This window comes from Ambystoma mexicanum, chromosome 7q (genome assembly GCF_040938575.1).
Source record: "Ambystoma mexicanum isolate Mex_15411 chromosome 7q, UKY_AmexF1_1, whole genome shotgun sequence".
In the NCBI taxonomy this organism is placed as follows: domain Eukaryota; kingdom Metazoa; phylum Chordata; class Amphibia; order Caudata; family Ambystomatidae; genus Ambystoma; species Ambystoma mexicanum.
The window spans coordinates 747,703,891-747,725,875 of NC_090941.1; the positions used below are offsets into that span (position 1 = coordinate 747,703,891).

Sequence of the window (21,985 nt, forward strand, 5' to 3'; positions counted from 1 at the left end):
AAAAAAGCTGCTAGAAGACAGATTATGGTGCTTTCTTAATCTGTGCTACAAGATCCTTGCTCACAATCAAAAAAGTGCTAGAAAAATCCAGGCATTCATTCTGCATTCAGAGTCAAAGCCATACAACATAAATGGCACTCGCGGGCTAAGTACCGTGGTGAAGTGCCGCTTGGCTGCTGGTTCTCCTGGTCCTGCCTGCTTTTGCTGCCTTCTCCTGTTTGTTTGGACTCTACACTACGTGCAACATCTTCGCACAATCTGGAAGGAGTTTAAAAGGACTTTTGTGCCTTTAGGAAGAGCTCCGCCTCTTCTTGCATCTATTGGCCCACTCGATATAACCAGCGCGCATGTGCACCCGCACGCACGCATTCATTCCTGGGCTAAGCACCGTGGTGAAGTGCCACTTGGCTGCTGGTTCCCCTGGTCCTGCCTGCCTTTGCTGCCTTCTCCTGTGTGTTTGGACTCTACACCATGTGCGACACCTTTGCCCAATTTGGAAGGAGTTTAAAAGGACTTTTGTGCCTTTAAGAAGAGCTTCGCCTCTGCTTGCATCTATTGGCCCACTCGATATAAACAATGCGCACGCGCGCGCGTGCACTCATGGGCTAAGTACCATGGTGAAGTGCCGCTTGGCTGCTTAGCTGCGCAGCCAGACGCGAGTGCCCCCGTTCCAGGCACACAGTATTCCTCAATTCCCTGAAACTTTGCTAATTCTTTTTTTAAATTTTTTTTTTTAATTTGGTTTGGATAATACAATAATCCTTTCAAATATAAACAAATATACAAAATTAGACAATTAACCATTGCTTCAGATTACATCATTATCAATAAGAAAAGAAAGGAAAAGAACATGAACAAAATTAATGTTTCATTTCCAACACATTAAGAGTGACTAACCAGGTCAAATACATACATTGTTCTGATAAAATATTCAATATTATTAAGAACTCCAACTTAAGTAATTGCATTTAAAGTGTGCAGTGCCTTTAATTTAAAACCAGCTTGTTGATATCGCTTTTTTGGAACAGAGATTCTAAAAAGTGCACTATTGCCACACGCCTGCCCAATTTGGAATTTGGAATTGTGGGATAGATATAGCTTGCCAGATGCTGTTCATTTCCATATTTACAATATGTTTTTTTTAAATGATTTTTCCTTTGAATGAACAACATAGGGCAATACAGTATGCAATGTTCCAATGTTTCCCTCTCTGCCTTGTTTGCATAGAAATGGAAGTAATTGAGTTCTTTTGGGATCAAATTTCGTCTGGACATGACTTCTCTGGTCGGCCATAGATTTAATCGAAACCTCAAGTATTGCTGGCGAATATGCTATGCGAATATGCGATTTGCTAATTTTTATAACAATTTGTCTGTGCTTCTAGCAGTAAGTGTGTTTAACACGCGGGTGCCTTCATATGGCGTACCTAAAACCTGGTATGCCTGAAAGTATGAATGCATTCAATAACGGCTTAACAGCTCAGCTAAACCGCGTGATATGCGCGTCCCACAAATCAATCACGCTGACTCCTGTTAACTCAGCGCCTTCTGCAAAGGGGAGTTTGTTGTCAATTTTGCTGTTGGTGAATAACGGCCCCCTCGGAACCATTTCATTATTTACATCAATTTTTCCACTTAACTCGCTGTGTAATCCAAAACTCTCTTCCTATCCTCTTTCGGATAACACTATGCTTCACACCCCCCTTCCGTGACTTTCACATCCGATGAGAGAACCTCTGAACGCTCCAGCGCATCGGTCCTCTCCGTCCTGTTCTGAACCGGATTTTTCCATTTATGCGAGCCAATGCAAGTCGCCAACCTCCATGTTTGCCAACTCGCATTGTGCTCAGAACAGCGCACCATGCTCTGTTTCCACAGCGGGCTCCCCTACAGTGTCCTTTGTATACCCTACCCCATGGAGAGCGCAAGCCCCGGCCTTGCATATGCCGGTTCCTCCTGTTCTGCCACTGACTCTACCTTCTCCCTTACTCAACGTGGCTCTTGCCTCCATGAATCTCAACATGCAGACACTTTTCAAACTATATGAAGGACTAGATGCTAAAATTTCTAAACAATCCGGCCGAATTGAACAAGTTCTTCTGTCGCTTGAAACGCTTGTCTTGCGCTCAAATCCTCAGCCAAATGATGACACAAATGTAGGTTGCGTGCCTATGAAGAACATCTCAATAATTACAATAGGTTCTCCTTTGAGTCAACAACCTTCTGATGCACCTGCTCTACCTTTATTTAAAGAAATCATCACTTCTGAGGTGGAGGGTGATAATGATGCCCATGTTCTGCAATCTCATGACACTTGGATCAGCATTCCTAATACTCCAATTCCCACCAAGCCCTCCTAGTGTATTGCTCCCCCTCTCCTGGTGCCTGCAAACAAGGATGCGGCTCACCCTATAAGGCCAAATGCTAGATCCAAAAAAGGCACAAAGGTGTCTGATCCTGTGACCAAGTAAAGTGAAAATCTAATGAATATGCGACAACCTAAAATAACTGTGAAGTCATTTTTTCAACCTTTAAAACAAAGCTCACAAAAAAATAAGTCCACAGAAGAGGTGGTGCCCACAGTCCAAACCTCAAATAAAGAAGTGCTGCCTACTTCGCCTCCTGGGACAATTCTGGTGGAGCTGGCCGTACCCCTGCGAGGTTCTGTAGTAAGTCAACCAGCTGCACCTATTTTACCTATGGTATATCCACCTCTGGATGCCTTAATTCGAGAGCTGGATCAAACAAATTCACATCAATCTGTTAGACTCCTTGAAAACGCAAGCGCTCCACCCACTAAGAGGCACAACCTAGCCGCCTCTCCTATGACAAGCACAAATGGCGTTCCTGATCTTACACTTGATCAGCTACGTAAGGCGGTAGATACCTACTTAGCTCAACGGAACCAGCCGGTAGTAGTTACTCCCACTCAAGCTCCAACCGGGCTTGACCCACAACTACATCAATGGCTTCTCCCAAGTGTTGGCCAGTTGAACATGTTCAAATCTCAGCAATTACCCCCAACTATTGGAGTGAGTTATCCTTCCAAACCTTTGTATTCAAACGTTATTCATCCTCCTCGAAGATCCGACAACTCAATTGATAATCTCAATCCACATGATGTGCCCGCAACTGTCTCTCAACATCACACTGCAAGCATTTTCAATTGCCACTCTTTAATTTTAAAATGTCGAGAGGGTAGTTTCGGGACTTATGACCTCAAAAGATGCAGTGTCCTTAACATCGTCTCGCAGTTAGTTGAACTAGAAGGCACCTCCTCCTATGACATCGAACAGATCAAATTCATTTCCGATACTACATGTTCCGTGGATCAGCTCTGGATTCCTTCGGGGGTTGTATTGAATACAATTTGGAAGGCCAAAATGCAGCTATTTAACATGAGTTTCTTGGTAGCTCAAGATCTGGCCGCAAGAATGTAAGAAATGACACAAATCAGATATCTTCCAACATTTATAAGAGTGGTGTGAACATAATTACAGACAATGCTGATCACCCCAATATGTCATAACCACTAGTAGAACCACCACATTGCTCTTTTACTATCGCAAGCTGGAACACGCACGGCCATTCACATCTACAAGTGTCATGATGCCTGCCCCCGGAAGACCAGACCAGGCCCAGCAGTCCCGGAAGCAGGCATCATGTCACTTGGAGCATGCCCAAAAGCCCCAGTTAGGGGCTGTTTGGGTGCAGTCCTGGCGCCTATGGCGCCAGGCTCATAAAGATAAAGTCAGTCCTGGTGCCATAGGCGCCAGGCTCATTATTGATAACTTACCTGAAGCAGACCATGCTGCATACTCACCTGAGGCAGACCATGGTGCATGAAGACTTAAGCCAAATGAGGCTTAGGATGGACTATTTTACTGAAGGGACTATTTTGTTACTTGGGTGGGGCTGTGGAAGAATACTTACCTGGATCTTCTTCCAAGGCTATTTAAACCACGCCCGGACAGACACACGTTATTCTGCTTGCTGCAGCGTAACACTCACTGTGTTTTCAGCAGCTCCAGTCTTCAGCCACGCCCGCTTCAGTCCTGGGACTCCTGAAACAAGAAGAAAAGAAGGATAAAGGTTAGAACAGGAGTTTTAACTTTAATCCTTACCTGAATCCTGTTCCATTTCGCCACGGAGCTGAAAGACAGAAGTCTTTGAAGCATCGCTTCGCATTCCTACGGCGCCGCGCTGAACTCACCTGCTTGGCGGTACTTCAGCATTCCATCACGCTCTCTCCCTCTCGCGGCCGCCCTCCGACACCTAAGGAGACAAAGACAGCAAGGTGAGCAAAGGGACTCTCTAAGGCTATTCAAGCTACCCCCAAGGACTTACCTGATTTACCACGGGAGGTACTCACCTCATCTCGGGTCGGCGCAGTCAACTCTGCTTCATCGCCGTACCCCGGCCCCTAAGGGGAGAAAGCAAAGACAATACCCGTTACCCCCCACAAAAATTACCTGATTTACCACGGCGGTCTCACCTCATCTCGGGTCGGCACAGTCAACTCTGCTTCATCGCCGTACCCCGGCCCCTAAGGGGAAAACCACAATAGACTTACCTGAATCTTACCAATTGCCATTTGGAAATCTTCGAGTGGATTAATCGGCAACCTGCAAGGAATCGGACAGAGTGAAGATCAGACATTTGAACTCTTATGAACAATTGGACTTTAGAGTCAATACTGGAACTCACCAATTCCTCTACGCCAGTGAAGTAACTGGTCATCAACGCGCCCCTGCGGTCGACGCAGGATGGAGAGCTCATCCTTCCAAACCATCAGGTGAGACTAAGGAGGGGACATCAAGAGTGATCTGTGGGAAGACAACGGGAGTGGGGAAGGTGGGTTGACACTCAATTCCATGGGTGGTTAATTCCTCTTCTCCTTTGCAGAAGAATATTCTTGCGAGCCAGACAAACTAGGTTTAACGCTCACCTGATTCCCGTAGAGGCGCTGGTCTTGACTGGGCGTATACTGTATCTTCAAAGGTGATGTGTAACACACGGCTGGCTCTTTGGGCTGGACCTCTGTGCACTGTATGTCTGACTCGAAGGGTAAGATGTCTGCAGATAGAAAATATGGGATTAAGGAACTGGGTTATTGAATGTCTCTCTCTTCTTCCCTTTCTCTTCTCCTGTAGAACCCCAAAGGTTAACGCTCTCACCTTAGGTAAGTGAACGCCGTGCTCTCCATCTGCCTCGGGGCAGGGTGCTGTAACCAGTTTCTTCACTGGATAAGGGGAGCAGGCCTCTTGACTTCAGAGGACTGCTGTCTGTCGTTTACTGCACGAACGGTAAGTTTCGAGTAATTCTAATGTCTTTAAAGTCTTTAGTAATGATGTTTCTTGTTTTGCAGGGTTCCGGCGATGGCGGATGACGGGCTGAAGTGAGTTGAAGATGGAGCCCGTGTGATGAATAGAAGCGCCTGGAAGCACGTAAGTAAGCGCTTGTTGCCTGCTTCACGATGCGCTCCAACTGTCTTTTTATTTTGCAGGTACAAGTTCGGAGCGGCTGCAGGGTGCCGGAATACCCACTGGGTTAGATGTGGAAAGGAGTAATGGCACGTGAGTATTAAAGTTCCCCAATGTCTTTAAACGCACCTTGTTTTGTCTTTCAGATGCGGGATGCAGCGCCGAAGGCCTCCGGAGCGTGCGAAGAGTTGGTAAGCTTTTGTCTTCCAGATGCCGGAATGCAGTGTGAAGACTTCCGGAGCGCACGAAGAGTAGGTAAGCCTTTGTCTTTCAGATGCCGGAATGCAGCGCAAGGCGTTGGTGACAGCCGATGGACCAGGTAAGTGAAGAGCTGTCACTGAAGACCGTAATGCTAACCTGTTCTTTCTTGTCTTTATAGGTGTTGCTGAAGACTGGATTCAGGATGGTAAGCCTTTTTCCTTAGGTCCAGGATCAGATGCAGAAGACACGATGAGCGCTCTGCTGCAGAGGATGCAGAATAACGCAAAGCAAGATTCATCCATCGGGTGTGGTTTAAATAGCCTCCTGTAGTGCTTAGGTGTCTCCTTCCACAGCCACGCCTAGGTAAGAAAAGAGTTCCTGCTTTCCAGAAGAGTTCCAGTGTTCTGAATCTAGGGAGTGGCTCCTGCCCCACCCAACAGGAAAAGTAGTTCCAAACAGAAGAGGATCAGAGGCTCGACTGGCAGGCAAGTAAGCAGCATGGTCTGCTGCAGGTAAGTCCACCCAAGCATTATGAGCCCGGCGCTTCCAGCGCTGGGACTGGGCATATTTATGAGCCTGGTGCCACTGGCGCCAGGACTGGGTCCAAAAGGTCCCAATTGGGACTGGTTGGCACTCGGAACCTGGGTTATGGATCTGCTTCCAAGGGAGTTGGGAAAACCCTGACCTTTTGGAAGCAGAGATCATGACACTAGGCTGAGCGGGCCAGTCCAGTCAGTCATCTCGGCGCAACACGTCACGCTGGTGGAAACAACAGCGGCCCAGTTCCGGTCGACGCCCCCGTGGGAACCAGGTGAGCGTAACAACAAGCCTCCATTTCCAAGTTTCCAATGGAATATGATGTTATAGCATTACAGGAAACTTGGCTTACAACAATGCTGGCGTGGAATAATTATGAAATTGCATTGTTACCAGCTATCGCAGGAAATAAAGGTAGACCCTCCTCGGGCCTCTTAGTGGGTGTTAACATGAATAAGGGTCTTTCTGTTGTGCATTGGCACTCTGTCACTGCCTATATACAGCTTGTGAAAGTTATATGCCGACCCCATATGATTGCATTCATTAACATCTATCGCAATCCTCTTGGGCTGATAGATGCAGCGTTTTATGCAAGTTTGACCAGGCTTCTTGACCTTGTGACAATTACCCCTGATATCACAGATACAATTATTGTTGGAGACCTTAATCTTGATTGCTTAAATCCCAAAAGCAAACATAATTTTGTTAAAGTCAACCGTTGGTCTACTGTTATGCTGGAAAGAAATGTCCATATGGTTAATGGTTCTATACAAGGCGACATACCAGCCCGACCTACGTGGCAAAGGGGAACGGCGAGTAGCACTATTGTCTATATCTATACTCACACTAACTTGAGTGGCCTAATACAATCATTCAAAGTCATTTCCCAATTGCACAGCGATCATAATCTGCTAGCACTAAAGATTGATTGGGCCCGTGAACCACCCAATAAAACAAGGCTCTCGCAAGATCTAATAGTCAATAATGCGAAAACCCATTCCCGTCAAACTTAATAGCTCTATCCAACCTGGTTATCAGTAATAATAAAACTTCCACACCAATACACTATACAAACCTATTAATCCCGTTTTGAAATCCAACTAAATCTTCAAGTCGGTTGAGGTCTTCACATTGTCATACATTCAATCCTGAAGTTAAAGCTAGGAAAACAGAATATCAAGAGAAAAGAAATCTACACATATGTTAAATCAGCCATCCCAGATACAACAGTTGAAAACGGCCAAATGTAGGTACCACAATTGGTTTCATCAACACAGAGCCCAAATTCTTCAAAATGATAGTGAAAACATGCTCAGATTAATTGCAAATAAGAATACTGCTGAGACATGGGCCGTTTTAAACCAGTGTGCTCATCAGACCCAACCCTCAATGCATTCCAATAGAGTTACCGAAGCACAATGGATTCAACACTATTTTTAATTATATGCAGATTCTAACTTTTCTCTTTCTGCTCACCGATTAGAGTGCCATGAAAGGTGGATATTAGAATGCTCTCCTACCATCATAGACCACATTAAGAACATCAGTTCTGATGGACTTAGCAATTCTATGTTCAAATCCAACCCTCTTATATGGGCTGGAATTTTGAATGCTATATTCAGCAGATTATCATATCGCGCTCTATTCCTCCCTCATGGAAAACCTAGCTAATTGTACCAATCCATAAAAAGGGTGATCAAACTGTTCCTCATTACTATAGACCCATTGCGCTCATAGATGCTGCCGGCAAGCTTTTTACTAAACTGATCCTTCGTGATTTTAATGCATGGACCAAGGTTACCAATAGAAGAGACCCATTTCAGACTGGATTCCTTGCGGGCATGGGCACCAACATAAATGTTTTGTGCCTTAATGCAATTAAATCTCAGTCACAAGCATCAAAGCAGGTAATATATTTTGCCTTTGTAGATCTTCATACTGCCTTTGATGCCATTTCTCGTCCTCTTTTGTTTTCTAAACTGAATCTAGACAGCTGCCCTCATACCTTACTACAAATCATCTACTTACTTCATTCTGACACGTCTATTTGCATCAAATTAACCTTAGAAGGTTTGTTGTCTGCAGTAATTCCAACTGCCCGCGGTCTCAAACAAGGATGTTTACTTGCATCTGCGATTTTCAAATATTTTCTTCATGATGTACGACAGGTCTTTGACGCAATTGCGTCAGATTCGCCTAAATTGAATAACATCCCGGTTCAGAACCTTATGTATGCCGATGACCTGGTTCTCATCTCAAAAACCCCAAGTGGCCTTCAAAAACTCCTTGACATGTTTAATATCTACATAAAGGAGAATGAATTGCGAATTAATACCACCAAAACACAAATTGTTGTATTCAGACCCAAGAATTCCAATACAAATAAATTCATATGGACAATTAATCAAACTAATTTGGTGTTAGTTCCAACTTACACCTATTTGGGAATGATATTTGATGGTAATGCCTCAGTTTCTGGCCATCTTGACATCATGAACCAGAAACTAGATACGGCCATTTCCCAAACCAAGGTCATACTCCATCGTTTTGGTGTTTTTACACTTAAACCAGCTGTAATCTATTGGAAGCAAACAGCCATTCCTTGCATTTTATATAGTCTAGAAGCCCATCTACCTCGGTCTATAACATTTTTAGACAACTTGGAGGCAGAATGCTGGAAGGCCATACTCCATCTCCCTCAATGTGTTCCAGGGACTTGGTTACGCTATGAACTAGGTTCAATCTCCCTACATGCGCAATATCAATGGAAGATTTGCGCTTTATTTCGCAAATGTTTGATGTCGACCAATGATAATAACATCTTGAATTACTTATCTAACTATGTGTTTAAGACTAATCACAATTTTGTTAAATGTTGGTTGCAATCCATCCATACCATTATGGCACAGCTGAAGTAACCATTGATGTTTTAGTTTCCAATCCTGACAAAGCCAAAAGCATGATCTATCATTATGATTGGATTAATACTAGATTCGATTGTCTGAGATACAAAAGTGCCTCTGTTCGTAGATTCAAACACAAAACTTTTGGCTCCTTGGAACCGTATCTTCTTAAATTTCCTTCACAAAAAACACGCACAGGTATTTTATGACTATGCTTTAATTTGTGGCATACTCGTGAAATACTGCTGAGGCGCAATCTAATCCCGAAGGAATTGAATTTTTGTCTGTTTTGCTTAAACATTGAGATCAGTGAAACTTTAGAACATGTACTGTCTTTGTGCCCGTCATTGATTTGTGAATGTTTAAAAATTTTCTCACATCATTGTAGCCATTTAGGAATGATAGTTACTGCACAAAGATGGTCCAAATTGCTTTGCACTTCTAATGTGTCCTTACAAATAGTGATTGTAAATGTTCTTTTCGCTGTGAATTTAACTTTTTAAGTTTTATGTTTTAGCTATGTAATTCTGCTTATCATCTTTCTTTGATTGTTTTACCGTAAACATTTGTATATTGAAAAGTTGATTCAATTCAGCTATATCAATTAAAAAAATTTAAAAGAATTAAAAATAAAAGATATTTGTGTTCACTGACCCGGGTGCACTTTCTTTGAGGAAAGTGCTTTGCTGACCGGGAGGGATGTCCCTACGAGTGAGGGATAAAGTATGAGGATTTATTATAGAAAAAATGTTGGATTAATCTTTTTGCTATCCCATCCATTTTAGATAGCCTTTTAGAGCGGCTTACATTTGAAAGAAAATAGGATAAGATACAGTTGGGTGAGTTTGTCAATACATTGAGCGGCACATAGTATCAGAGGCTCTTATTCCATTGCTTTTGTAAGGTGCATCTTGTTGTAATACATATCCATACTGGCTTCGCTAAATATACTCAACGACGCACATAGTCGAGGATTTTTTATGAAGGTTGATTACCATTTCCATAGTACTTGGCCTTGCTGGTGAGTACAATGAAATTCTGGGATATTTAAAACTTTTATTTGACATTTAGTGCAAACAGACTTTGTTGCCTCTGTGTGGCAGCATTGCAGCGAACTTGAAGTGGTCTTATGGTGACATGCACCATTTTACAGAAAGCACTGGTAGGTAACATTTTTGTCACCCATTGCCATGGGTCGATAGCCTTTCTCTTAGGTCGAAGAGATAAACTGAGATTCAAACTGTAGGCCTAGCTGGATTTGAAAGAATTTGCCAGAACTGCCATAGATGCATAATTGGGGAAAACAGATATTGAAAAAAGCAGTTCCTTCTCCGTTTAGTAATCCCAGGTGATCCCAAGAACAGAACATGGAAACTGTTCAGTGGCTTTAGCATGAATCTTTCTGGTTCCCTCCTAATTATATGTGAAAAGCACAAATGAATTTGACAATGAAGCCTATACTAATACAATTTTCAAATGCAGTATTATCATTGGACCAAATAAGGATTTAATTTGAATTAAAGTTTTCCATAATATATGCCTGTCCCAAAAACATACTTGTGAAATGTTGTATCAGACCAACCTTCATTGTGCTATTGACATCGGACACTGTTGAGTTTTCAAGCCAAAGGGAGCAGAGCCTGAAGATCCACATATCATGCTCTTCCCCACTTATGAGACAGCTGATGTAATTCTCAATCGCTTTGCACAGAAAGCGTTTCCGATCTTCTTTTAGGGCAGCAATAGCACATTCATCCAGTTCAAGCTCGCGCTGCACCTTGACAGTGTACCTGTTAAAGACAACCTTTTATGTCACAATTCCGCAGCTGAAGCCAAGACAAACGACATTGTAAATTCCAACACATTTCTCATCTTCACATTAGAACACTAATGACAGCTCTGCAATTAACACAGGTACTTAATGCTATCAATAAAAGCCTCATAAGGAAGGATCCTGTAGTGCCTGCTAAAAGCAGTTAATGGAAAGAGACACACAAATGATCTTTAATAGCTATGGATGAATTAATAATATCCAAAGGAATAGTTTCTGCACAAATCAAAGTCAAAATAAGTCACCAACAAAGGTATTCACGGTGCCAATCTGCAAGGGGAAACAATATAAAAGAAATAGGATGTTAAATGTGAAATATTATGGCACATATCTGGTACCAATGATGACATGAACCAACACTAAAAACAAAACAAGAAACTGGTTACAAATGAAAAGAACAGCTGCTCTTTCCAAGCATAACCAGTAGCAAAATGATAAAAAAAGAAATCTGAGACACTATCACAGAGTATCACAGGGATGTCAACAATGTACAGTGAAAGTCAAGGATCCTACATATGATAAGAGAGGTAGTCAGGCGTATATGCAGATTGGAGACTTAAACGATTACAGACACCATGGATAGCTACACTATGAGATAACAGAGCAATATACTGTGTCCGGGGGCAGAAAAAACAGAAGGCAAAAAACAAACTTTCTATAGGAAGGGTGTGTGGGTAAACCGCTAGTCTCTGTATGTCTCCCATCTCCTCCAAGGTTCTAAGGGACCCGTCAGGCGTCTCTGGTGTATATTGTCATAGGAAATCCACTACTCAGCAATAATGCAATCACACAGAAGGTTGGTAAGCGTCTTTACTGGCAGTTGGCAAAGCAGCATACAGACATCCACAGAACAGGATGACACAAAACCACCCCGATCCAAGTGTTCGGACAGAGCACGGTACAGCAAGCCCCCTACCCTGGCATACATGGCTTTTATATTTTCACAAAGTATGATCCTCTATGGAAGGGGCATGCCAAACAACGTATGGTATACAATGTATCACTGTATCTCCATCCTGTTCTACATGGTTCTCGTAATAAGGCATACAAACCTCAACTACATTCTCACGCCTGGGTGAGGGCACTTTGCAATATGGAGCAAGCATATTCAGATACATTTTTAGCAAGTCAGCAGATTGGAATATATTACTTACCTGTAACTCCTGTTCTCCAGCATTCGTATCTTTCAGAAACATGCTGTTTGAAAATTCCCTGTCGTCAGGCTGGGAATCCTCGATAACAATCAAGTAGTTTAAATTTACATTTTTTAAAACTGCTGTCACTTAAGCGATTTATTAAAGTCATTTTGGGTCATATTGCCCCACCACCAATTGACAGGTCTCCCTTAGCTCCATCTCGGAGTCCATCTTCAGATTTTGGCAAGCATATGAGAATGTAGCAATATGCGCCAAGAAGAGCCATAACGAGGGCAGGTGGGAGGGTCGCATGTGAATCTATGAAAGATACCAATCCTGGAGAACAGGATTCTTGGGTAAGTAACCTATTCCTTCTCCAGCGTTGGATCATTCATAGATTCACATGTTGTTTGAATAGATTACAAAGCAGTACACACAATACCAATAATGCCTGGGGGTAAAGCACATCTGAAGGAAACACTCAGCTCAGAACTGCATGTCAGGATTGAACGGACCGCCGCAGTGCTGTTCCTGCTTCAGTCTCCACTGTTGTCTCTCTGGGTACTGGACCTCTGTAGGTTTGACACAGTGAAATGCACAGTGGAGGCTTAGAGTAAGATTCATAAAAAGGTCAATATCGCCCTTCTGCACGTGCCCAAGAGGAGTTTGTGGGGCATAGGGGACCCGAAGCTGACATGCTATGTGTATATTAAGGAAACCTAGGGGAAACTGGGCATGCAATATTTTGGTGATATACCCTTCAGGGTCATTCATCTCCAGGACACTATTTGGGGACAAGGTGGGGAGGGATTTTCGCCTAGTGTTTCAGTACATTAGGATGAGGGAGGCATTCCGTAAGTGGAGCCCCTCCTTTCCGGCAGAACCACAACCATCTCCCTTACGTAAATATATGTGTGTCTCGGTAGGCGGCACAAATGTGGTTTCCTCCTTATATAAACTCATCCAAAATGTATCCCCCTGGCTTTCGTCTATGGCTAAGCTTAGCTGGGAAAGGGCTGTTGGGGCTCCCATCAAGGATGAGGTATGGAGGAGAATGTGCAGTTATACTCCCAGAGTCTCGGTTAATGCCAAGCACGAACTCGTGCAGTTCAAATTAGTGCATCAAGCCCATATGCTCCCAGCCGTCGGCTTAAATTTGATCCATCGAGTGATGGGGACTGTCCCAGGTGCGCAGCAGGAGGGGCCAATTTCTTTCATTTAATGTGGTCATGCACGTTGGTTCAACTGTTTTGGACGGGGTTGCTGACATGTACTTCTGAGGTCCTGAAAATTGACATCTGCATGGATCTGCTGATCTGCCTCCTATGCAAACGTATCAACAATTAAGGGTATGATATGACATAATATGATATGGCATTTATAATGCACATATATACAAGTGTTTCAAGGTGAGAAAATTGTTCTCCAGACTCCCTATCCTGGCAAAGTGCCGAATCTTCATGTCTTGGAACATGAATACTGCTCCCACAAAAGGCAGCTTGGTTGAGGGACTTTGTGTGGTGTCAGGAGACAGAGGTTAGATACAGCAATGTGTACCCACTTAGCCAATGCCCACATGGCATCTCAGGACACTTTAGACAGTACTTGCTCGATTTGTTGGACCGGCAGACATCACATTCACCATCGCTGCACCGAGCTGCAGAGGCTTATGAGTCTCCGGGGGTGGGCCGGGGTTCATTCGAATTTAAGGGGATGAGGATACCGGGAGGTGCCCACAGAGGCAACCCTATTTGGGTCCGTATATAGGTCTAGGTTGGGTGAACGTAATAATGTAAACTGTGTTGTGAACTGGCTTGTTAGGAAATAAAATGTATGCTGTTGATGTAATGGTTGGAAAACGCTACATTTTATTGAAAGTTCCGTAAATAAAAAGTTTAAAAAACCAAAAAAATAAAGAACTACTCACCTCAGGAAACACTCAGCTCTTCCAAACAGGTTGAGCAGCACTGCCTGGCCAACCCACACTCCTAAGTGGAATTCCTGTCGACGCAGTAAGACCTCATTAAGGTATGTACCAATCTCCAAATGTCCAGCAGGGGAACACCGGAGAAGAAAGCTGTAGTAGCAGCCACAGCACTTGTAGAATAGGCACCAGGCTTGCCAGGAAGAGACCTGTTAGGTAGCAGATGACCGGATGAAGTGCAAGGCAGCCACCATGCAGTGAATGACTTTGAAAGAGCCTTGCCCATGCCAGATGGACCAAAAGCCAAGATCAGCCGAGAAGACTTGCAGAATCCTTCAATGTGAGAGACATCGAATTTTAGGGCTTGCATGACATCCAAGGAGTGCAATGAATATTCTAAAAGAGAGGAAGGACACAAAAAAAGGCAGGCCACACCACAGGTTCTTTTAGTTGGAATGAAGATCGAACCTTTTGCATGAAAGTTGGGTTAGCGCGAAGAACTGCCTTAGGTATATGGAATGTCAAGTAGGAGGCTTGCGCGAGAGAGCCTGCATTTCCCCCACACACCTTTCAGGGGTGATGGCAACCAGCAGAGCAGCGTTCAAGAACATGAACTTTAGAGAGGCTTTGTGCAAAGGCCCAAAAGAAGAAGACCCCATTATTTTGGAGGGGACCACCTTCAACTCCCACACTAGAGCAGGTGCTCAGACAGGCGGGAAACAGTGGAACAGTGCTCTAAGGAATTCCTTAGTGAGCCTGTGTGGCCACAGTGCAGGCTTCCCAGGGGAACGCACAACCTGAAAATGGCAGCCAGGTGTACCTTCATGGAAGAATGAGGGAGACTGGGCCGCGCTAGAAATAAAAGGTAGGCTAAGACATCGCAAGGGTGCTAAGTGAAAAACTGGTTTTAAAAAAACAATTAGAAAAAGATCGATTTAGAAAAAGATCGATTTAGAAAAGACTGCTCAGATACTGCTCTGAGCGGTCTTTCTTAATCGAACAGTCATGCCCCTCTACGCACAGGGACTGACAAATGCGACCGGGACAGAAGAGGGGAGACACGGGTGCCCAAGTTAAGTTTCTATGTGTGATTGTGTGTTTGTGTGTCAGTGAGTGTGAGCGTGAGTGAATGTTTGTCTGTGGGGGAGGTGGAGGAATGTTTGTTTGTGGCATGCGGAAGGGAGGGGAGAAGGGGAAGCTGTTGAACGTGTGTGTATTTGCATGCTTGTGAGTATGGATCAGTGTATCTGTGGTGGAGGTTCTGTGGGAAGGCTTTGGGTGAGGATGGGAGGCAGGGGGAGGAAAGTCGGTTTGGGGCATGAAACCCACCAATTTCTAGGAAAACTTGCCAGCGCGGGGCAGGGTGGGGACGGGCATGGGAACTTCTTCCTGGGAGGGGTCGGGGGGGTAAAACCTCACGAGTAGTGTGATATTTCCGCTTTTGAATGCAGCACAAAAATGGCCTAAATAAATCTGTCTTTTTGATGGTCAGCCTTCTAAGAGTGGAAATACATAGAACCATCCTGTGCCTGCAAACGGAAGGGGTTGAGGCCACGACCAGAATACCAAGTGGATAAGCGCTTCCACTTTCTCTTGTAGCAGGAAAATGTGGAGGAAGCCCGGGCTTTGGCCAGAACCTCACGACAGTCCCGAGGCAAGGTATACTTCCAAACTCTAAGAAAGCAGGAGCCAGGCAGTCAGATTGAGGGAGACCGGTTGGTGGTGTAGCATTGCTCCTTGATCCCTGGACAGAGGTTGACAAGCAGTGGTAGCTTGATGGGAGGTGCCGATGAGAGACTGAGGTGATACGAGGGCCAGTATTGTGTAAGCCAAGCTGGGGCCACCAAGGTCAGTTTGCACCGATGCTGTCTGACCAGGTCGATCACTCGTGGAACGAGAGGAATTGGAGGAAACGCATAATGGAACATTCCTTTCCACAAGAACACGAAGGCGTCCCCTAGGGTCCTTGCATGATGGAATCTGCTGGAAAAAGCCACGCATTTCATGTTCTCCCTGGTTGTGAAGAGGTTGACATCTTAAGTGTCCCATATTCAGAAGATGCGGCAAACCTGGAGTTGGCCCGAATTGGCTCCCCCAACCCTCCATAGATGCATCCATTTTAACCGTGACCAGATGGTCCAGCAGACAAAAGGGTGCTCCTTGGGTGACGTTGGAGCGGAGCATCCACCAGCGAAGACCGTCATGTAAAGTGTTCATCAAAGGTATGTCTTCAGATGCGCCACAGATTTGTTTCCATCACGCATCGAGGAACTCCTGAAGAGGTCTCATCCAGAGCCTGCAGTGCTGGATTAGAGGATTTCAGGATGACATCTTCCCAAGCAGGGACTTCAAGGAAAGAGAGGCAATTGGTGAATGTTGGACTGGAACACACATACAAACATCCTAAGGATTCAGGGGCCCATTTAAGGCCGCATTTTGAGCTGCTTTACCAGCTAGAGAGTTGCCTGCAGCAGTAAAGAACTGAGAGGGGCTGTGTCCATGACACTTGACAAATGCGAGAGGGAAGTGAGCATCAGAGCTTGTGGCAGAGCAAACACACATTTTCCATTCAGAATCAGGCTACGTGACGAGGGCAAATAACACCTTTGCTGCTGGACACTGAAATTGTGAACTACCCCAGAATACCCGAAGGCTGTATAAATGGTTGATGACTTGCCTTTTGATAAAACCCATGCTCGAGTGAGGGCAGTCATTTTTGCTACCTAGGCAGATTTTACATTTGGCAGGAGATATGCTTCTAAGACATTGTGAGGAGAACATAGAGCATATCCAGACATCAGTCCCCCCTTGTTAGGGAGAATTCTCTGTTTAGGCTGAATTTCCCTACCTAGTGAGTCCCCCAGCAGCTTTGCTGGATTTCTGGGGTTTAATTTTTTTCTCCTGCCAAGAGTGAGACTCTTTTACCCTCACTCTTGGACATGTTGAAGTGTGTTATCTTGGACAAACCTTGTGTTGAATGGGCTATGGGGTCTTTTACTCCATAGGGCCTCATGTATTTTTGTGATGTGGGTCACACAGCACCCTCTGTGCCGTGACCCAGGGGTGTCCTAGGGACTCCCCAACATAGACTCCATACCCTGGGACTGACTACTGTCTCCCAGGGCATGTAAAGTCACCAAAGACTTTGCTAGTCTTGAATCCTGAACAGAACCAGTACAAACCATCATATTGTGGACGTACTGGCTGGGGCAATTCGATTGCCCCAGGGTCTGTTAGTCGAGGGGGCACGTCTCCGTCCCCCCTGATCGAGTTATGGCTGGTGGCAGTGGAAACTACTTCTTATATTCGACCGCGAATATTTCCCTATGGGATTTCCCATTGTTTTAGGCTAACACATTTAATTATTTATTTACGGTAGCCTTAAACATACCGCCGGTTTATATATTTATTTTTATAACTCCGGTTGGGACTTTTTGCCAAAACTTGATTCTAAAATGGCGTTGGTGTTCACCTCTGTAACTCTAACCCAAAGTGGAGCCCTTTGTTCCACTTTTGGCGGGCTTCTCCACAGAAGCCCTCCAAAGTGGTGCCACTCTGTCTGGGGTACTTAGGAGGGGTGGAGGGGGATTTAGGCACCCTGGACTGAGTTACCTTGGTAACTCAAGTCGCACTCCGTCCTGATTGGCCCAAGTGGTGAGCCGCCCGGCTCACCACTTAGCATGTTTGAGTGACAGCTAGGCTGGGTGAATGGGGGCTTGCTGCATAAAAGCAGGGCTTTGGGGACTGGGACTTCAGAAGTCGCCACAGGACCAAGAATCCGACGAGGGAAGAGCTGAGCCGACCTGCTTCGACGACACCACCCGGTGGAGCCCTGCTGAACCGTCTCACCACTTTTTCCCGACGACCGAGGAGAACTCTTAACGGAGTGGCTCCTTCCCTTGACTGGTGGGGACAACCAGTTTTCGCCTTCTTTCCGTTCTTTGAGGTATCTCGTGGCCGCCTTGCCTGTGCCAAGCACCCCGGCATCCGGAATACCACACTTTACCCCCATACCGCGAAAGTCGGTACCAACCCTTTAACCGGAGGACTCCGCGGCTGGTTTCTTCCCGGGCAGTGCTACGACCTTTCTCTTCTGCTCTTCAGCGAGATATTCTTCTCCCCTGACCGACGTCGAGCCTTGCTGTCACTGCCTGGAACAACTGCCCCCGCTGGAGGATCCTTTCCGCTTAAGGTACTGTGTTCCGCCTGGCTTCCCTTGCCACCGACTGTACGGGGTAGATTTAGTCCCCGGCTTTCGAACCTGGGAGTGCCTGGGATACTTTGGCTAAACTTTCTGAGCCACTCTAAACTCTTTTTGACTCTTTGCAAGACTTTGAATCTCTAACTAACAGTGTGATCTTGGGCACATTTTCGCTCCGGCTACTCTAAGAGTGGGCCCTGCCTAGTGACTTTTGCTCACCTGTGACTTTGTGCTTCTTTGAGCCTATTGCAAGTGTTCTGGACCTTAGAGTGGTGTGTTTAACCCATTTCTGCTTTTTCTCTCCCTTTCTTGGAAACTACTAGAGTGTCATCTAACGTTAAGCACTCACCTCTGTTTTAATTAAGTGGTGTTAACCTAGAGTTGTCTAGATAGGAGAAAGGATTGAATCTACTTTCATTATAACTGTGTTTGAAGTGTTTACTATATTTTGCTAGAGTGTTTTTAACTTATGTGTATTTTAAATAAATAACTATATACTTTTGAAACCAAGCTCTGGTCAGTGTTTGCTTGTGCTATTGTATGTTGGTACATATTGTGTATACTCTGCATACTGCCTAACTCTTCTTGAGAGAAGTCTGACTGCTCAGCCACAGCTACCAGGTAAATCTGGGTGGTACAGACTGCTACCAAAGGGGTTTACTGCTCTACCTGTAGTCTTAAATCTTTTGCAGTGTTCCCCAAGGGAACTGCACAGGTTTCTGCCTAACACTGGTGTACAGCGGTGGGATTTGTATTGAGTATACATTTTATTGTGCTTTAGATACCTTAGTGCAACTAACCACAAAGCTTAGCACTGAAAAAGTAAAACCTCTAACATGTCAGTTATAGAAAGCTATAGTCAAGAGTCCCTTGCAGCCAAAACTGCTGATTGTTTAAGAGTGCTCTGTAAACATAAGGATCTCCTGACTAAGGGCAAGAAAATGGAGCTGATTGAAAGATTGTTAGCTAACCAAAGTCTGGGTGATGGTTCAGAGGAACCTACCACTCCAGCAACTGTAGATGACAGTGTTGAAGTTAACATGGAGCAAAATGTTGATGTTTCTGAGGAAGAGTCAGAAGAGGAGGGTGAGGCTGTTGTAACTGTCCCCCCTAGGCCTCTGCCTGCTCTACCTGCTGTGCCTACTGGACCTTTACCAGGTCCCACATTTAGTCCTCAGTACTTTGAACTGGAGAAAATGAAGCTAGAATTGGAGTATAAGAAACTTAATGCTCAAACTGACAAAGAACTAAGGCTAAGGGAAATGGAGCTCAAGTATGACTTAGAAATGAAGAAATTATCTGTTGAGAATGTTTCTCTCTCTGGCTCCTCTAGAAGTTCCAGTCCTAAAAGACCCCGGATGCCTAAAGAATTGGTTGGTATGTATGAGCCTAAGTTGGATGTGTTGGATTGGTTGTCTCTGTTTGAATATAATCATGGGCTCCAGAACATCACAGGAAATGACTTACTCACCTGGTTGTTCTCTAGGCTTCCCCCTGTTGCAACTGATGTGGTAATGGAGATGGGGGAGGAGGATAGGAAGGACTATGAATGTGTGAAACTAGCTTTGATAGCTAGGTTTGGGAAGACCCCTTCCCAGTATCTTAAGAGGTTTAGGAGCCTCAAAAAGCATGATGGTACCCCTTGGGCTACCTGGGTGAGTGAATGTTTGAAAAACTTAGAAGGATGGATTAAGGGTTACAAGGTGAACACTTATGAAGGTATGAAGAATTTGTTTATGTTGGAGACTATTTATGATGCCTGCTCTCCTGAGCTCAGACAACACTTGGCTGATTCCAGGGAATTAGATTCCCGGAAACTAGCTAAGGCTGCTGACTTGTGGGTTGCCAACAGGGCCACTCACAAGGATTCTGGGGTAACTCAGAAGAAGGAGGGGGAGAAACAGCCTAAAAAAGACTCCAAAGAGAATTCTAATAATTCCTATCCCAAAGAGGGCCCCAAACCACAAAATAACCAGGGTAAGCCACATGGGAAACCTAGTCAGGCTACTGTACCTTCTGGCCACAAGCCAGAAGGAGGTCAGATCAAGCCACCCTTCCAGAGAGCATTTGGACAATGCTATGTCTGTCAGGGTACTGACCATATCAAAGGAGATCCCAAGTGCAAGGGTAAACCTGCAGGGATCAGCACAGTCTCCTTAGCCTTCACTCCTGAGGATGAAGTACAGATGGCTAGTGCCCACTTTGAACTCTTTGCTGAAGAACCCTTGGGTCTTCAAGCAACTGTAAACTTAGAGCCTATGGGTCTGGTTAATCCCCAGAATAGGGTTGTGTATAACTCCCTACCTGTTAACTCTAAGGTGTATTATGTGGACAGTGTTCTTGTCAATGGCCAGGATACTCCTGCCAGGAGAGACACTGGGGCCAGCAGAACAGTAGTGGATGAAAGCTTCTTTCAACCTGAGGATGTGGCCAAAGCACCCAAAGGTCCCACTAAGATGTCTGGAGGCCCTGTCCAAATGGTTCCTATTCTACCAGCCCTCATTCAATGTAACAACATGACAGTAAGGATCCCTGTCAGTGTTCAGACTGAGGTACCTGGGAAGGTCCTGTTAGGGAATGACCTAAGAACTCTAGGAGTAGTGTCACATACCCCCAGGCCTCCCAGTATGGAGAAGCAGAACTTAACCAAATTGGCTAGACAGGCTACCTTGAAGGACCCTTCTAAGCCTGTGGGACCCTCTACTGAGAACCCCACTACAAGCCCTGGTGTTAGTAAGTTGACCTCTAACCCAGGCACATTTCCGGATAGTATGCTAGGAACATGGGCGCCCCAACCAAGCTCCATCATTGTTCCCCTAGTCTCAGAGTCTCTGACTCCCCCTGCTTCTGAGGAAGAGGTGGATAGACCAACTAGGCCCCTATCTGAACCTGAGAGAACTGGTAATTCTCAGTGCTGGTGGAAAACCCGAAAAGAAAAGTCTAAGGCCAAAAACCTTCAGACTGTTGGACCTTCTACTGAAGAACCCAACTCAAATCCTAATATTAGGGGGGAAACTCCTAAAATAGGTAAGGGTAGATCTAAGAGGAAGGGGAAGCAGGTACATTGCCTAACCCCAACCCCTCCAACCAAGAGGCCTAAGACCCAACCTGCTCCCACAAGAGAGGTGGTGAGGAACCTTGGAGGCCCCTCTAGATCTAAGGGAATCCTTTATAAGGACCCCTTGAAAAAGCCTAACATAGGTTCAGAAGTTGTACCAACTTCTGAGGGACTGGTCAACCAGATCCCCTATAACAAAAAGACTGATGTTCCTCAAAGGGTTTGTAGGTCCTTTAGCTTGCAAAAGAAAACCTTTGAGTTCTCCCTTAAGCACAGGTCAGGGTGTCACCATCAAAATGCTGATGGACTCTCTAGGATGTATATCATCGACTAGAGGTATGAGGTTCATCCAGGAGTGGATTAAATCCTCCTGTCCCTTAGTCTGGGGGGGGCGAGTGTTAGGGAGAATTCTCTGTTTAGGCTGAATTTCCCTACCTAGTGAGTCCCCCAGCAGCTTTGCTGGATTTCTGGGGTTTAATTTTTTTCTCCTGCCAAGAGTGAGACTCTTTTACCCTCACTCTTGGACATGTTGAAGTGTGTTATCTTGGACAAACCTTGTGTTGAATGGGCTATGGGGTCTTTTACTCCATAGGGCCTCATGTATTTTTGTGATGTGGGTCACACAGCACCCTCTGTGCCGTGACCCAGGGGTGTCCTAGGGACTCCCCAACATAGACTCCATACCCTGGGACTGACTACTGTCTCCCAGGGC

General features: G+C 45.1%; 1 protein-coding gene across 2 annotated transcripts in view; it reads right to left on the reverse strand.

Annotated features, from left to right (window-relative positions):
- ATM (ATM serine/threonine kinase) overlaps window positions 1–21,985 on the reverse strand; it is a 3,046,976-nt gene that overhangs the window by 484,748 nt on the left and 2,540,243 nt on the right. For both annotated transcript variants that reach the window (XM_069640412.1, XM_069640413.1), the window contains one exon: window positions 10,706–10,913. In XM_069640412.1, coding sequence (XP_069496513.1) covers window positions 10,706–10,913 — 208 coding nt within the window. The remainder of the gene's footprint in view (window positions 1–10,705; window positions 10,914–21,985) is intronic.